Source organism: Protopterus annectens, chromosome 1.part1 (assembly GCF_019279795.1).
Source record: "Protopterus annectens isolate FY-2018-M chromosome 1.part1, PAN1.0, whole genome shotgun sequence".
Classification (NCBI taxonomy): domain Eukaryota; kingdom Metazoa; phylum Chordata; order Ceratodontiformes; family Protopteridae; genus Protopterus; species Protopterus annectens.
The window spans coordinates 1,917,439,785-1,917,459,464 of NC_056726.1; the positions used below are offsets into that span (position 1 = coordinate 1,917,439,785).

The window sequence follows — 19,680 nt, forward strand, 5'->3', positions numbered from 1 at the left end:
TGAACCTCACCTGCAGAGTTGTAAAAAAAAAAGTCATACAGTGAACATTTCTATAATGTAGCTGTTAGTTTCACTACAGAGTATCATTTCAGCTGTAGCATTAATTCAAACATAGCACCAGTTTGATGGACACTTCAATTAAAAATAAAGACCTTGCTTCAGAGTCTGTCATATTTTCACTCACATACGTTGCAATTACATTCTAATGAGATAAAATTCTAGTGAGATAAAAGTCATGTTGAAATGCGAAGCATTTAGACTGAATTTTTAAAATACAGACGGCAAAAAGAACATTTTTGCTATAAAAGCTAATAATTTAGTTGTCTTAGAATGTTATATGAATTTAATAAAAAATAAATTCATATTTATGTCTGTATGTAAAATAATCTCTCCATAGAACAACATAGCAGCATTTGCTGTAAAAACAATGATCAACAAATTGCTCATACTTCTATGCCCGTGATTCAAGCGAAAAAAAATGGATTATAAAACTCTACAATAATTGATTTCTCTGCAACTCACTCAACACTTGCTACACACACACACACACACACACACACACACACACACACACATACATATATATATATATATATATATATATATATATATATATATATGTGTGTGGTTTGCTATCAAAATTATGAAATTTCCTTACTGACGTTATATGATCGAGGATGGTAAAGGCCCAATTAGGCAGCATTGCAAACGAAAATCCTGTCGACTCTGAAATGTCAACATGTAGTTTACGTTCCAGGTTATGACAGTCGCTGTTTTGAATGGGATGGGAATACATAATTAGTAGGGGGTGTGGACCCCTGCAAAGCAGTATAAATGTGTATGCTGGGACTTTTTTTGTCAGATATTGAGTGGTCCAGTGACTGTCGAATGTCGATTCTTGCCTTTTGAATGAATTGACATTCTCAGCAGTCAAGTGGATGGCTTCCGTTGTTCCAGTTTGGGAATTCAACTATTTGTGGTTGGGCCTTTGAGGATTTCATAGTAAAGCTATATAATACACACACACACACACACACACACACACACACACACACACACACACACACACACACACACACACACACACACACACACACACACATATATATATCAGCTCTGAGATCACACACAATACTGGAGAAAGAGTACATTTTCCTTCTACTGTGTTACAGCTATCTTACAACAGATCATTCAGAATACTAATTTGTCATGCAAACATACTTATTATTAAAAAAAGTTGTTGACCAAACCATCCTTGGTTATTTTGCACATACCCATATGTCTGTATTTTATGGTTTCCATGTCCCTTTGTCTGAAGTTGCAGAATAACTTGATTGGTACTATGTCATAAGTTCAAGAAATGATCTGATACATCTCATCATCATCAGTATCATAAGTCCTGATTTTTAACAATGCCATGGTGGTCACTTTTTCATGATACACCTCTCTTGTCAACTTAGTGTTCACCCAGTAGAAAGAATATAAATGTATTCTGATCAGCATTATTTGTAATAGGTGGACATACCATATCTGCATACATTCAGTTTTGGAACAGTTGAAGAGGTACATCCACAGGCTACAGATTACAATTGCCATCACTGACATCACAACATGCTCTGATATCCATAACTGTGACACAGATATAATATATGTGTCTTGTGTACTAACACGGGATTAAAATCGAGGAACACAGAAATCAAATTCACTGTGTCACCTACACTAGCAAAGAACTGGCTCGGCTTACTTCATCAACCGAGACTTCTAGAAGAATCATATTAATACTTATGAATGTAACTCCCAATGAAGCCAGCTTTAGACTATACTACCTGAGTCAGAAAGATCAGAAAATAGGAACCACAGGTGAACTTACACATGAGCTTCTGAGATGTTTGGAACTCCTAGATGTTCCAGATACCTTGATGGTATACTTTATCTGTTGCTCCATTCCTGATGTTGTCATTATTGCTGATAAAATACTTTTGCTAATTCTAGTTTTAGGGGTGGCTTCTGTTTTCTTTGACCCCCTTCCACCATTAAAACTAGTAGTTAAGGTGACACCAGACCCTTTATTATTTGAGTAAATGATTTACTATTCTATAATATTTTCAGTGATGCCAGCTATATCCAAGCATGTGCCATTCAGAAAGTTGCATAACGCAGAGTTGTGTAAATCCTACAGAATCAAGTACTTATGTGCCTTTGCATGACATACTTCAAATTAGCTTTTTAGTACTTTGCTAGGTAAATAATATATTTCTAACTGACCTATACTATACTGTTGCACTGTGTCAAGCTTCTGTGTCACATCAAGGCAGCTACTCTCACAGGCAGAACCTCATACTGCAGGGAACTCCATATGGTTTATTTATGGCTATGGAGAAATTATAATAATAAAAATAATAATAACATTAGTAAAGCTCAGATTAACTCAGAATGGTGATGTCAAAAGAGTCCAAGGTCCTTGATGTTACTGATTTCACAAAACAAACATGCTTGAAGTCTTCTGTTACTGGCATCAGACTCATGCCATTATGGATAAAATGTGTAGGTAAAACAGCCCTGTAACTACTGGATCATTGCTTTATCAAGCATGATAAAACCATGACTTTTGTGCAATAAGATGGGACAGTCACTGGTTTATTCACACAGGAATAAAGTGTCATTCTGTGCTCTTAGTTACTTAGATGTAGGAATAGGTCCAATGTGATGGAAATCTTATATGGGGAGGATGAGTAAGTGAGCACTGGCAAACAATTTTATTCTCTGGAGAGGGTGAGTGCTTATCATTTGCTGTGTAGTCACTTCTAAAAATTAGGAAGCTTACCAATTTCAACTATTAGACAGAGAGGGGAGGCATGCCCTTCTCATGACACTTTGGTCGATATGCCATTTGTCATGATGTACTTCCACTCATTGTTAAGGTTCCTAACTGGCTGCCTCGGGCTCATAGTGACAGCGGTTAGCACACTGCCCGTCACTCCATTACTCGCCAGTCCAAGTACTACATAGCCATAAGGTCCTGCTACTATAGGATAAACAATATATTTAAACATGGGTAATATCTGTGGCTGAACAATAGAAAGTTATAGAAAAAGGAAAGGAGGATGGAAAGAAAACTGAAGTGATCAGTAGTTTGATTCTGATAGGGTCCACAAAAATTACATATGCTGTTTTTTTTCTGTATAATATTTAGATCCATAGAATAGTGTTACAAATTGCTATAATATACATGGCTACTATAAGGAGTTAAAAAAATGATTATCTCTCAATGTTATATGTATATTGAAAATGGTAGATTAGTATTGGGAAAAGGATATGTGAAGGCTTCTTTAATGTCATTCAGCAGCATTATTTGTGACATTCTCATTTGTAGTCATAATGGGTATAGCAAAAGAATAGACATTTATATTAAATTACCTTAGAGCAGGGGCAAAACAGTAAGTCCTCCCCCTCTGGGCACAAATACGATCCTCTGACACAGCATTTACTGTCCGATGCAATATAGTGTAAAAAATCTTCTTTAATAGTATAAATTAGACAACAGTCTGTTGTCTAATTTATACTATTAAAGATAATTGGACAATAAACACTGGTCAGTATTCAAATTCAATCATCGTCAGAAGATCATACTACTGTTTGCTCCTCCTAACTCGCAGGTGCTCTTTGTTTTAGTTCGACTTTTCTTTCTCTGGCTAATGAGCGTTAATCCTGAAAGGTGACTGTTCCTTCGTTTCATTTATATTAAATTGTTTCAGTATGAACAGACTGTTAAGCATAGACTAAGTTCTGCTTTTGAAAACTGTTACTGCTGTCAAGAAGAGTAGAAAATCAGCTTTGTGTCATCGACAGCATTGTGCATATGAAAATACTTGTACAAATTCCCGGCCCACAAGTCTCAAACACACTCAGTAAATTAGGGTAATTATTTTCAACAAATAAAACTCGGCATTATTTATTTAGTTAAATTTTAAATTTCACTTTTGGGAGTGTCAACACAGCTTTACTAACTACTAGTTCTTTAATATTATAACATAATATACTTTGTAAATAAATGCATGTGAACTCAGAGTACACTGGTTAAAATTTGCGAGGTGCATGGTTCGAATCTCATTCAGTGTTATCATTAAAGTCTTGCACTTGCATGTCTAAACATCACAACCAATGCCCACTTAGCTGTCAGACAACTCTTTTTGCTTGTATTCAGGGGAAAATCAGGATAGTTGCTACAAATACCGGAGTTTCAATCCATCAACTTGACATGAAAGGAAACAAAAACTGATGGCATACTCGACAAATAATTGGACAGTTGCTAGCTGTTTGTGTAGGGGCCACTCGGGGTCTTTTTTACAGGCCAACAAGAATAACACCATAACCACATAAGCAAACACACTGAGGCTAGACCCTGATCCTAAACATCCTTGAGGTATGTCCATTATCCCACCAGCATTTCCAGATTGTATGGGTTGTATTCTCACTCCCAGATAGTGACGGCTCAATTTTGAATAAGTCTTAAGTCAAGAAAGCTGAGATTGGGAGATGTTTGCCTAGGCTTTTACCTTAGAGATGGCGTGACAATATTCTCTCAGTAGCTTTTCTTGGATGATCAACTACAGTCTGTGGGCAGCCAGCCTGATCCCAGAGATCAGTGGTACTTCGGAATCAAGATTTGATCACAGACATAGGGGGACTAAATGGCAACAGTTGAGGATGGCTCGTGTGGTCTTGTTGCATCACAGATTATTTCAGGGCCTGTAGATCAAGTAGTTATTTAATGATTTTGGACATTTAAACCACCTTGAATCACAGTTGAGAGAATGTGCCATTAGGGAGTTTGGACTAAAGTCAGTGCCAGATGCAATGCAGATTTCTCCATTGTTTGCACAAATCTTGGATAGTGTGCAATCACTTAATGCATCCCAGACTCATGACATTAGGCAGTGCAGCACTGTATATAACAGAGTTGGCCCTTCAACTCACAGAAGCATGAACTCTAGTAATTCCTCACTATTCACATCCTAAGAGGGTACAAAGATTCTTGAGGATACTGGCCAGGAGAGGTACAATGACAATGAGTCTCTATTTAGTTATTTATTTATTTATTTAATTTATTTATTTGTCTTTGTTGAACAGGATAGTCCAACTGGGCAAAGCCCATTTTCTGTGGTGGCCCAGGGAAAAACTATACCTAATTACATTCTACATATTATATATATAAAATACAATTTACAAATGCATGCTATATATACATCTACAATTTACAACAACATATTTAGTTGTCTAGTGTGTCTGCTACATTACTACACTTGGTTAAACATTGTGTTATCAGTACCATTTGTGTATTTGCTACTCAGGCTACAGAATTATTTGAAAGTATTAACTTTTATTGTGTATAGCGTATCTAGGTAAGCAATACAAGGAGGCAGAGGCATTTTGAGAATATGGCCAAAGTTTAGATTGTGGCATAGGAGATAAGATGTTAGAAAAGATTTAAGTGAAGTGAAAGGGGAGAAAGAGATGTGTATGATAGAAAAGTTAGTTGGTTAAGATGGGGAAGAAAAATGGAGGAAATGTTGGGATATTGGAGAGTCAGCCTAATGCAGAGCATGTGCGTTACAGGATTTATTCAGATTTAATTTGAGTAGGCTTTTAAAGTGTGGTAGTTTGCCAATGAGTTTAATGTGTTATGGGATGCTATTCCACGCTTTTGAGGTGATGCAGGAATGAAGTTCTCCTCCAGCTGAGTTACTAAATTTAGTTTTCTTTAATAAGAGCTCATCAGCATAGTGGTTGTCCCTTGAAAGGAGAAAGGCATTAAGATGTTTTTCAGTGTGGGGCATTTATCTGAGTAGTAAATAAGTTTATATGCAGACACCAATTGTGAATGTTTTAGGATGCTTCTTAGTTCAAGCTAGTTAAGTTGTCTCAAGGATTGACAGTCCTGGGTTCTATGTGTTGAGTTAGTGTCAGATTTAACTATTTTCTTATAGTGAGAGGCAAATTTGGATTCAAGAATGGTAGGTTAGTTAGAACAGTATACAGTCTTTTAATCTTCTGTTCATTTTACCCACATAAAATGAAGTACAGGATCCACATTTGGCATGATATATCACATTACAAGAGCAACAATCAGCATAGCATTTAGGCTGGTATCTTACCCCTGTAATCGGGTGTATGAAAGTGTTGTTTTTAGATATTTTTTTACAAGCTTTGCATCAGCAGCAACAATAAGTCCCGACCCTTTCACTTGCAGGCAACTTTGTACTGAAGCTGGTAGTTGTTTTGTGTAAAAGTTGCTTAAGATTTTTGTTCCTTTTATACAAAAACTTAGGAACGTTGCCCACTATTAACCTAAGTTCATCATTGATGGCTAAAATTTTCCAGTTATTTCTCACAATATTGCAGATGCCTTTTATATCACTGCTGTATTTCATTGGCACTCTGACATTCAGCTCCTTGTTTTCATCGCTCACTTTTACCAGTGTCATGCCTTTATTACCAAACCATGTTTTGCCTTGTGTTCTCATCTTTTTGACGTCACATACAATGTCACTTACTGTTTGTTATAGCCACGTTGTTTAAAGTTATCAGACAACAATTCTAACTCACTGTGAAGTTGTGAATCATCAGCGATTAGTTTGGATGTTCTCAGTGCTTGTCCTTTTAGCATATTAGAGAACATATGTCACGGATGCATGCTGTCGTAACTAAGCAATGTATTCTTCGGACATGTTTTCCTGTATAGTGTGGTCCCCATTTCACCATTCTCATCCAAAAAAACCTGAACATCCAGAAATTCAATCTTTTTATCTGTGTAACTCAGGGTAAAGCATATAAAACTGGTGGTGCTTTCCAAATATGAGACAAACTGTCTAAGTTACATCGCCTTTCCAAAGAAAAAGACCTCATCCACAAATCTATAATAGAAGATGATCTTGTCTCTCCATAAATTCTTGATAGTAAAAATATGTTCTTTTCTCAAAGCCCAAGTACTATGTTTGCATAAGAAGTGATGCAGGGTGTTCCCATGGCAGCACCCCACCACTGTCAGTAAATCTTCTCCTGAAACAGATATTATTTTCCAGAAACAAATTGTAGTAGCAGACAGATTCTTATGTATTATACTGTCGCCATGGATGTTGTGTTTACTCAAGAAATGTTTAACCACTTGTATACCATGTGCATTAGGAATAATGGTAAGCAAGTTGTTGACATCAAAATCTCAAAATTTAACAATACTGACATAGTTTTAGTAGCAAGTTGTTGACGTCAAGGGTTACAAATAAAAAACTAGCTGTAGCCCTGTTTGCATCCATTGACTCAAATAGCACATTCAAAAATCAAGGTGTATCTTTAAGCACAGCTGGTGCTTTGCATAGAGCTCCATCAGTATTTTTTAGTTATCCTGAATGCATTAAGAAAACCCATTTCAAACTAGGCAATCTATATCGCCATAAGCTCTTCATGGATAAATATACCAAAATAAAACTAGCTAATACCCTACTCATCCCTTCCTCTTATATGGTAGTGCCATTTTTACCAATTTTCACTCAACACTTAGTAATAAACTACAATCCGGCTACAATGTTGTATCTTTTGGCTTTTCCTGGTTAGGGGTCACCACAGCGGAACTCTGGTCTGCTAATGATTGGTAGTAGATTTTTACGTGCCGAGTTGCCAGCCCTGATGCACAACCTTCAATGAAGGTACACCCATTCACGCATGTCTCCACACAGAAGACGCTCTAGCTGAGAATCGAACAGGACAACGTGTTACTGTGAGTTGACAACGCTACCGCAGCACCACCACCGCAGTCACAATCTGGCTACAATAAAATAGCTAAATTCACATGCGAAAAACCATAGCATTCTCATCACTGCCTAGCAAACACAGAACTAAAAGGGCTAGAATTCTCCCATCTAAAATATACACAACTAACCTTAGCCCACAAACTTATCAGTAAACCTAATACATGCCCAGCTCTCAAAGCAATCCTACAAACATATACCCCTACTAGAATGCTAAGATCTTCCTGTAAACCCTTGCTCACAGTAACAAAACCTAACAAAAGAGCCAGTCAATGCCTGTTCTTCCACACCATAGCCAAACTTTGGAATAACCTACCATATGAAATAACCCAAACTGACCACCCAAAAACCTTTAAAATAGCTCTAAAAACACATTATCTAAATAATCCATCCTGCACCTGCCTCAGAAACAAACCTCCATTAAAAAAAAAAATAATAAAATAAGCACATTTACCATTGATTGGGTTGGCTTATCTATGTAAACCCAGTCTTTCATAATAACCATTACATAATTATGTCCAAACAGTATACTACAGTCTTAAGCTAGACAGTACTGCATCAAACACCATGTTTCTCCAATGCTGAATAAAGTAAACTCCTGCAAATTTGTTGCTTGAAATGTGCTTTTTCTCTTTCATCTTGTGAAGACTTCTGTAAATCTTGTAAATTGTATCTAGACTTCTGTAAATCCTGTAAATAGTATTGTAGACATATAGTTCTTTCCTCTGAATTACTGACTTTTTTTTAACATGTAATACTTTTAAAGCCTATGTCAAACTTGTTATCACTGTAATGTGTTGTGGAGCTTTCCTCCCCAGGCCTCCGTTGAAAATGGGTTTCTGACTCAGTGGACTTTCCCGGTCAACAAATGTTAATAAATAATAATAAATAAACATCCAGTGACTCCTATCATTAATGGACTACTGAAGATACACAAGGATCAACACAACCCCACATTGAGACCAGTAGTGGCAGGTAGTGGGTGGTCTACCGAGCCAATTTCAATATGGGTAGAGAAGCAATTGAAACCAGCTCTCTGCAAAGCACCAGCTGTGCTTAAAGATACACCTCAATTTTTGAATGCGTTATTTCAGTCTATGGATGCAAACAGGGCTACAGCTAGTTTTTTATTTGTAACCCTTGACGTCAACAACTTACTACTAAAACTATGTCAGTATTGTTAAATATTGAGATATCTTGTTTAATTAGGGTTATATTTAGGGAGTTTTTATACAAAATTGTGACACTTCCTACTTTCTTGTTTATCCCATCAGTGTGGATTATATTAAATTCTGGAGGGGTGATGACATTATCAGATATTTCTGTTTTAGCTAAGTATCTACAGCAATGCCTATACTGGCAGTATGGACAATGAGATAGGCATGGATGTCATGGATTTTATTACAAATCCTTCTCACGTTCATATTTACCAAGTGTAGGTTATTCTTGGAGGATAAGGGTATGTTAATACTGTGGGCACAGGGAGCAGTTCAGTCAGGAAAGAGTTGCTGATAAACGTGGCCAGGGTTTGGGTCAATGTCTCCACATGTTTATTTTAAATAGGAAAGTGTATAACCAAGTAAGTTTTTGCTTTTCTTTTTTGGCACCCTAGAGGATAGATAGTTCAGTTTTATATATTTATAGCTGAATAGATCTATGATGAACGAGTGATACAGTCTGGGTGATATTGTAAGGATATGTAAGTTGGGGATTTGTTGGGTATTACTGTACAGGTGGATGAGGTATATTTCTGTTTTGGGAAAGGCTAGAAATTGGAGGAGAGTGAGTAGGAGAGCATTAGGAAATGTCATTTTAAATGTATAGCATACAATAACTAGTAGGACATAATGGATTAAAGTGTTTGGGGCATGAGTAAGGAAAAGTTGCTTTGCTTGGTTGAGTAGCAAAACAGAATGAATTACATTATGTCAGCTCCTACAAGTTAAGGATTCTACAACATATGAAAGTTGTGATTGGTTGTGGTTGAGAGGGTGGAGTTTTGGGTGTTTAAATTGAGAGGCAGAGGGGTTTTTGCAAATTTATGGTAGGGTAGGGAGCAAAGTGAGCCAGAGCACTCCACACCCCCCATGAATTTAACCCTATTTCAACAAAATAGACTCATTATGGTACTAAAGTTAAACTTTCTTGGTGAAGCTAAACAGAAATTTAAAACGGTAGGCAATTGTTTTGGGACATCTAGAGTTTAAGAGTAGTATTGAGAGATGTTCTAGTACAATGCAGCTAGAGAGAATTAAAAATAATTCTGATTTCTCTGAATGGAAAGAGGAATGTGAGATTACTAAATGGCACTGGGGGAGGATATGGAAAGCTAGCCACAGAGAAAAATGTAATATCAAGATACACTAACTGTGTTTCACAACTGAGTGTAAAATTCCCTGCTGTTACTCAAATAAAGGGGAAGCCCCTATACTCTTTAGCCTTTTCTCAGGTATGCAGCAACAGCAGCGGCAGTTGGTCTTGGGCTGAATCCCACTGAGTAGGTGTATGTGTAGTAAAGAGTGGAGGAGAGCTGACTAAATTCTGATTTAAGGAAACCTATATGCAGAAGTTTCATAGAGTAATAGATCCATAGATTCAAAGATTACTAGACTAACAAACAGAAAGGCCTTTCTAAGCCTTGCAAAGTTTTTCTGAAAGAATAATGATACCCGGTATCCAAACAGAACATTGAGGGCCAGGCATTTATAAGCTGCATCTATCCATAATGTACATATGTGCCAGGCCTTCACACATAACTTCCTGTATAAGGTAAGCTGCAGAGTTAAGCTGTGTCTTCACAGAGAACTTGGAATGCAAACGCACTTCACTGTTTCAAAAAATCTGAAGGTATTTGTTGCTGAAAAGTGATTATTTTATGCCCTGGATGACTGCTGCCTCTATATAGCTGAGACTATTCTGTTAGGAGTTTTTTGCAATGACTGTAAAGCAGAAAGATTCTGAGCAAATAAGATAGCAATTCTACCATTCCTTGTGCTCATTATTTGTAAGGTGAATGTTCTCAAGTCACAATCTGAGGTAAAAAATAACTTAAAGATACAGAAACCTTGACTCCCATAGCTTGGAAATACATCTGATAAAGGAAACAGATGACAGTGCTGCAGTACAAGGTTTTGAAATCCCCATTCCTTCTCTTCTCAGCAGCACAGTAGGAGACTTTCTTGGTTTGTGCATGTATGAATGTGTGTGTGTGTGTGTGTGTGTGTGTGTGTGTGTGTGTGTGTGTGTGTGTGTGTGTGTGTGTGTGTGTGTGTGTGTGTGTGTGTGTGTGTGTGTGTGTGTGTGTGTGTGTGTGTGTGTGTGTGTGTGGGTGCTGCCCATGTGCTTTGTCCCAAACTGGCACCTTGTTACTGCCACAACACCCTGGCTGGATCACAAATCCAATATTATGAAAATGTTCAGAATGCAAGTTTATCAGTACAGCAAAGCAAACACATGTTTTACTCTCTAGTACATGCAGCTCCTTTCAGAAATTACTTATCAGTTCTGCTGGTTATAACACCTAAAGTATTCTTCTTTATCCATTATACTTCGTCTGAATGCATCACGTGCTACAGTGTGATACCACTTCTCCTACATGGTTATCATAACTTTTAAAAGAAATAACCAACTCCTTTTTGGATGTCATGGGCTCAAGAGAAACCAATGCTTCTTCCTCATCTACCATCCACTTGATATGATGGTGTTCCTACAGGAATATGCAGACTTCCTTATTTACTAAGTATGAATTAGCTTTACCTAGTTAGTGGTGGGTATCTTCAACATACAGGCTGATAAAAGTCCATGGCTCTTGTAAAAAAAAATCCTTCCCATTATTAAAACACAAGACATTGGATTACCAATATATAATGTAATGCAATATATTTTATTGGACCAACACAGGTTTTGCATTTACTTGAGCTCTTGAGCTGGTTTGAGACTGTTGTTGAGAGTTATACTTAAAACCTGCTATCCAGTGTGTTTGTGTGTTTTGTTTGTGGAGCAATGTATCATTTCTTAATTTTTTCTTTGGAAATTGGTCTTGAACCAGTTGCTACATCTGCTCCCATGTACAGAGGCATACACTAAACATTGCATTTCTGCTTGATGTTTATATGTGTATATATATATATATATATATATATATATATATATAGAGAGAGAGAGAGAGAGAGAGAGAGAGAGAGAGAGAGAGAGGGGAATAGCTGTGGCTATAGGTGTGTGTGTGTATAATATATAGATATATATATATATATATATATATATATATATATATATATATATATATATATACATAGTATAGATATACATACTGTTCTATATTCAGTGGTTTGACTGCTGATTTTTTTTAAAGTAGGTATACACACTGGAAACAATTTTCCTTTTATTAGTGATAGCTTAGGAGGATTGTGTGCTTAAGTGGCTTACCCAGAGTCACACAGTTCCAGAATCAATATCTAAAGACATAGCAATAAAAACCTAAATAAATCTACTATTTTGGGCATATAAAACGTCACTGCACAATACAGTATTTGAATATACTCACTATCCTAAGGTTTGTATGAATATGCCTAAAGTAATTAAAATGCATTCAATTGAAGCATTTAATAATATAGCAATAGCCCACGCCTGGGTGTGGGTAATGCTGGATTTACCCACGGTTGGTGTGGTTTGGTCATGAGGACGAAGCTCGAGTGGCCAAACAAAGCAAACCGTGGGTAAATCCAGCATTACCCACACCCAGGCATGGGTTATTGCTATTATACAATGACATTATTTAAGAAAAAAATAATTACTTTTCTTAAATAATGGCATTGTATAATGCCTCCTTGCTACCCTTCCGCAGCTGCCTGGTATTCTGCGGCAGTTTTGATGTACTGCGCATGCGTATGCCTACGCACTACATCAGAGCTGTGGGCAAAAGCAACGGAGAAAGCAAGATCTCTGTTGCTTTTTACAAACTGTTTCGCTATGTTAAATGGGTTTAACATAGCGAGACAGCTTTAAAAAAAAGCAACGGAGAATCTCCATTGCTTTTTTTAAAGCTGTCTCACTATGTTAAACCCATTTAACATAGCGAGACAGTTTTGAAAAAAGCAACGGAGAAAGCAAGATCTCCGTTGCTTTTTACAAACAGTCTCATTATGTTAAAGGAGTTTAACATGGTGAGACAGCTTTAAAAAAAGCAATGGAGAACCTTTCCACTGCTTTTTTTAAAGCTGTCTCGCTATGTTAAACTTGTTTAACATAGCGAGACAGTATGAAGCAACGGAGATCTTGCGTTCTCCGTTGCTGTAAAAAAATAGTTATAGTAATGGAAAAAGTCCGGGCGACTGGACCTTTTTCCATTACTATAACTCTGATTTACAACGTGCACTCTGACCAATCAGCATGCACATTTTTGAATATTAATGGGGGGTCATTGTATAATGAAAAATAGTCAAAAAGTGAGCAATATTTTTAAATGACTGCAGTAAGAAACTGTATGATACTGCTGCGTCAACGTCTGCAATTTTTTTTTCAGGCTAGACTTGGTATCATTTATGGCATCATGCCAACCAGTGTGCAAAACATGGCTCTCATATCTATATTTAAAAAAGGCTTAATGCAAAATGCCATACAAACATCCCTAGTGTTCATCAGGTATTTACAATCCACTGAATGCTTTGGAAATGAATAGACTGTGTAATTTAGTGTTCTTTCTCAATAACTGTGGGTAGCAATATACTATGTAATTCAATGTGATCTATCATTATTTGTTTTGAGGTATATAATTTATTTAATTGTACTGTCATATTTCTGGCCCATATCATGGTTTTAAGAATTATTCGCCAAACCCTATAATTTTCTATTGTAAGAAGCTGTTGTTATTTAAAATCTAAGACAAAGTCAAGTATTGCCTGCACAGTACACGAAAGAGGAAAACTCACTTATGAAGGAAGCTATCATTTTACTGTCAACATAGTTGTTGTGTTTACTGCTAAAGTTTCATCATTTTGCCTCGCCTACCTCAAAAGTGCCTTCAGTTAATTATAGCTTAATGACTAATTTTACTTTCTAGTAGTGTAATCCTAAAAACTTGGAAACAATTGTCTCACTTTTCTAAATCTTGATTAGGTAGTTCGATTTTCAAAAAAGAAAAGAGGTTTTTATCAGTGTGCATTTTAGGAAAAGAACCATAAGAAACATTGGACATTGACTTGCATGCTTAGCTTTCTGTGCACATTACCCTTTGAATGCGTACAGAATGTTCAGGTTTTTCCTCTGATTGCCAGTGTTCCTTTCCTAGTAAGTTCAATACTGTCTAAGAAGAAGTGAGTGCATTTCTTACGGTATTTAAAAAGATACATGACACCTATCATTTCCCCCCATTTTTTCTGTCTTCTATATACTGCTGTTGTGTAATTTCCTTGTCAAAGTATTCAGCTTTTGAGATGTATATAAAACAATTCCTAGCTACTGTATTTATAGTATTTATTCAGCTTATTTTATCTAACTACGCACTATGGATAGTGAATACAAGATTGCAAAAGGCAGAATTTCAAACACTGAAAATATGAATTAATTATAAACGTCTTTGCAAAATATAGAGAAGTAGGTACTATTCATATTGCATGTATATAAAATGAAAAAGAACTAACAGTGGTTTTGATAGTTATTACATCAATCCATTAAGGCTATCTGCACTATTAGATACATTACATAAAGCGGAGTCTTGCCAACCCTATCTACTTTGTAGTCGGTGAAAATGCTGTCACTTGCTGTTAGCCTTGCTATTTTGACATGTGAGTTGCTTGTCTTGTCTAAGACAAAAATGCTTCCACCCAGCTGCACTCACCAGCCAAGAAGACGGAGATATAGGCAAAGAATTACTCATTATAACTTTGATAATTAGGAGCTACTAGATAGGTTCAGAGTGGACAGGGAAAATTTGAAGGTCCTAGTGAGTACGTATATCCTCCATAGTGGTACTGGAAGAATGTGTGGATTTCCTATCACTATGGATACTAAGATATGTATAGCCCTCACTATACTTGCCAGGGGGTAAGGTAACATCAGAAGATTACTGACACCTGACTAAATTCTAGACCTTTAGAACCCTAAATCTACTCCATATTTACATCCACTGATCTATTTCTCCTTCTTACTATCTATATATATTAAAAACAAGTGTGTTTTTTATATATATTCTTTCCACATGTTATACCACTAGATGTACTTACATAACTGCTATTTTCTTCTTACCTTCCTTTATCCTCAATTACTGTACATTATGCTAGTATTCTCCAAGAATGTCACTTGTAACAATATTTTTGTAAAAATATTTTTACCATTTATGTTCTACTTACTGTATTTTTACACTTTATGTCACCAGTTATAATGTTTTCTTTTACTCTGTTATTTTCATGTATTTCTTTAATGTAAATTCATTTTAACTTTGGAGCTTATCTCCACGGGCCTCTACTGAAAATGGACATATATCCAGTTAGACTAGCCCGGTCAACAAATGTAAAATAAAATAAAATAAAATAAATTAGCACTCCTTATCGATGGCAGAGGAGGGCATACTTGCTGATACCATCTATCCAACTCCAACTTCATTACACAGAGATGTTCCCCACATCCATGTGTTATTGACAGTATTGTGTTACTGTGTTCCCTGGCCTATATATGTGACTGTGACTCACAACATCCTCCACCCCATGAAGGGTTGAGCCAATACCTGTGCACAGTGAAACCAGACTGTATACCGAACAGCGAAGTTTCACAGGAGCACTGCATGCTTCATTTTTACTGCTTTATCACATATAAATTTTGGTCAGACATGGTGATTCTGACATTATCATCTTGCCAACAGTGTCACATATTGTAGTCATGACTCCTTAAAGACTGCCTCTGGCCCTAACTCTCCTGCTAATGCTAATCATCATCAGCCTCCCCTGCTAATGCTTCTGTCGTTGTTGGTGGATGTTATAATGAAAATAGTTATGATGCCAGTCCTGCCTGCATGTTATCATATTGTGGAACATGGCACAGAGCATAACAATCTTACTGGCTGCATCAGGTAAGAACTGAAGGGAACCACTAGATGTAGTCAAGCATCAAAAGAATGCCTTCAAAAAATCAAACACGTGTTATATAATGCCCCATGCCAAGGCCTAAGCAGCATTGCAGTTAATCTCAGCAATGATTTTAAGAAGGAAAATGGGAGTCATGAGCCACAGATTAAGGAGGCAACTAGAATTACCTGCAAAGCACATCTCAAGAAAGCCTTTTTAAGGGAATGTTGGCTATATACATAGTGTGTGTGCCAGCATGTATTGCACATGTACATTATGACAGCTCTTACAACAAACTGATACTGTCAGAAATCGTCATGCTGGACATAGAGCACAGAAGTTTGCTCTCTGCAAAATAAGACAATTGTGAGAACCATGAAGCTTTAAACGTACAAACATATATCTCTAACACCCCTTTTCCCCATTTTTGCACATGGAGGCAGGGTGTCACTTCAGAGTGACAATCATCAGAGCCATGCAGACCATCCAGAGACCAGCCCTGCTACAGCTGTTCTTCCCTACTCACACCTTTAAGACATGCAGTAGGTGGACTAGATAATTTTGTTCAGTCCACCTACTGAATGTCTTTGGAATGTGGGAGGAAACCAGAGCACCCACAGAAAACCCACAATGACTCTGCACACAAGGCATGCCAGACAACCTCTTGTTGTGAGGCAACAACATTACATGCTGCCTCACTGTGCCATATACATACAGTTTGTAAATGAACTCAATACTGTATAGCTATTGAACATATTTATATTTGACAATCTGTACTTTTTCAGTTATATTTAGTGTCATTCTTTACTCTACAAATCATTGTCACCTTACTCAACTGCTCCCGGCTGGTGTTTCACAATTTTATTTCTCCAAGATTACCTTTCATTGATGGTACATCCAGTTGTGTTAGACTGCATGATCACATTTTGTTTGCTGTTATGTTACCATGAGACATTTCTTTTAACTGAAAGGTTGTACTACCATGAGAAAAGTACACACCCACAAACACACAGTCACACAAAGGTGCGTGTGTGTGTGTGTGTGTGTGTGTGTGTGTGTGTGTGTGTGTGTGTGTGTGTGTGTGTGTGTGTGTGTGTGTGTGTGTGTGTGTGTGTGCAATTTGGTAATTTGCTTAAACATCATAGCATGTCTTCAATTTATTTGCTCAAATATATTTTCTGTGTAATTGTTTAATTTGTAATTGAAGATCCCATCTGACATTCTAAATAAATTGTCTTCTCTCAAATTCATTTATCCTTTTATTTGGACTTTTTTATGGCCTCACAACTGTATACACTAATTGTTGCTGAACACTATCGTACAGCAATATGTGAATGCATTTTCTTAGAGTCCTACTTTCTTGTCCTTTATATGTCTGTTCTTTTCCTATAAGAAGCCCAATACTTTAACTTTAACAATGCAATTGGCAGTCAGTCTTTCGTTTATTTGTACCACTTTCTTCCTTTGTATGACTTTCAATATCATTGTTTGTATTCAAATGGATAAGGCAAGATAATGTTTCTTAACTCTCATCTCTCCTTAAAGCTGGAAAGGAAAAACAAATGCTAAACCTATAGATAATGTAATTTAGGAAGTACAAGATTATTTTTTGTCAGTACACAATCCTAACATAGAGTTCAGGTATTACATTCAAATACCTACCATACATCTTTGTATTCCATTTAGCCATTTTAGTTCATTTTCAGTAAAGAACCTCTTTACACTGAATAACATAATACATTTTACTGCAACAAATAGCACAACAGTATGTTATTTTTTTTTTAATATAATGAATTACTTGTATTACTATTTATTTACCTGTATACAAGGACTTCATCATCAGAGCAGTTGTACTGTAGCTGATACATTTTAACTTTAGGAGCAGATTTGCTCACTGACCACTTGACGAGCACTGATTTAGCTGTCACCTCTGAAATGCTGACTGCCCTTTCAGGTGGGGCCTTTGCCTCTCCTCTGCTAGACTTGGTTGAGCTTGTGATATCAGAGAGCCTTGATTTTGGTTGAGAACTGCGGCCTGTTCCATTACTTAAATGAGGGAGCTGAATAATAGATAATTCTATAGATGCAGTAGATTCTCCCGCAGCATTGGCTGCTATACAGGTGAAGATGCCATAGTCCTTTGAGGAAGTAATAACAATGTCCAAAGTTCCATTGTCATAAACAATGGTCCTTGAAGAGTTTCCAATTAGCCGGTCATCTGGTGCCACCCAGTGTATAACGGGTGGTGGGTCACCAATTGCTTTGCATTTCAGAGATGCAGACTGTCCTTCTAATACCAGTAGTTTATGAGTATGTTGGGTGATTAGAGGTGGCTCACAGATGAACTCCTCTTCTCGAACATACCAGAAATACCTTCCCTTGACTGCAGGGGGAGAAGCACAGGTTTCCATGTCATCATCCCTCTGAAGTCTTCGTAACCAAAGAAGCTCACAGTTGCAGTGCAGTGGATTACCTCCAAAACTGAGAGATAATGGTGGTGCGGATGGAGTTGAAGAGACAAATGATATTTGTGACCTTGCAAAGATTGGATCAGGAGGAAGCTTTTGAAGTCTGTTTGAGGTCAAATCCAATCGAGCTAGTTTCTGAAGGTCTAGAAATGTACCCTCCATTATGTAGTCCAACAGATTATGATCCAGGCTAAGCTGATGCAGGTTGACCATTCTCCTTACAGCTTGCCATGGAATACTTCGGAGATTATTATATGAAAGATCTAAGTCTTCCAGTGTAAGTAAACAATCTTCAAATGCATCATCTGAGATGCTGCCAAGCTGATTATTGTTAAGAATTAAATGCTGGATATTTATTAGACCTGTTAGGTCATTGCTTCCAATGCTAGTCAATCTGTTGCTATCTAAATGCAGAGACCGGAGACTTTCTAAATCAACAAATGAATAGGGCTGCACATAGCTGATAGTATTTCGAGACAACGTGAGGTCAACAAGTCCTGTCATATTGGCAAAGTCTTGTTTAGTGATACTAATTATAAAGTTTCCTCCAAGCCGAAGCTCAACAGTTTTTCGATCAATGTCTGATGGAACAAACAGGAGTCCCTTAGCTGGGCAATGGGTGCCTAGTGATTCAGACAGATTCTGGCAGAGACAATATTTAGGACAAGCTTCAACAACTGCTGCCACTCCAAATACCAAGATGCTACAAATTAGCTTTTCCATTGTAGATCACAAGGCAATACCTGTAAGGAAGCAAAGAAAATCAGTTAAAGTCTGTAATGTATGCAGACTCATTAAAAATGATATCCTATCAGCATATTCAATTTCAAATCTTAATATAAAAAAGAAAATATCAGAAGTCTTATTTTGGCACTGCTCATGCATGATGAAGTAGACCTATTTCAGCAATTTAATCTAAAAGAGCTCTCTATCAAGTAACTGAAGAAAGGAGGAGCAAAAAACCAAAACAAAAATGTGCACATAATATTACAGTTTTCTCAGCTTGTATAGCTGTTGTAAAACGTACCAGCTTTTCTAATCTGAAATATGAATATGCGCTAGCCACTTGATGGTATGAAATATGGCACTAGGTGATTTGGTAGTGCTGAATATAATTTATTATCTGATAAAAAAGTACATTGAATAAAACTGGTTTGTGTATGTGTATCTATCAGATATTTAGCAGATAGACATTGTTATATTTCACTAGATGTCCAACTCTCTCAATCAGCATATACTACATCAACCAAAAATGGTATCCAAAAGAAAAAAAAAAACTTTATGTAGGGCAAGACACCCTGCAACTCCACACCCTCTGCTAATTATATATACCAACACAGACATTGCAAA

At 36.8% G+C, this 19,680-nt stretch overlaps 1 protein-coding gene across 2 annotated transcripts in view; it reads right to left on the reverse strand.

The window, feature by feature from the left end:
- The window catches only part of LRFN2 (leucine rich repeat and fibronectin type III domain containing 2), a 4,336,860-nt gene that overhangs the window by 126,246 nt on the left and 4,190,934 nt on the right, over positions 1–19,680 (reverse strand). For both annotated transcript variants that reach the window (XM_044085082.1, XM_044085073.1), the window contains one exon: positions 17,681–19,073. In XM_044085082.1, coding sequence (XP_043941017.1) covers positions 17,681–19,053 — 1,373 coding nt within the window. In that variant the 5' untranslated portion in view covers positions 19,054–19,073. The remainder of the gene's footprint in view (positions 1–17,680; positions 19,074–19,680) is intronic.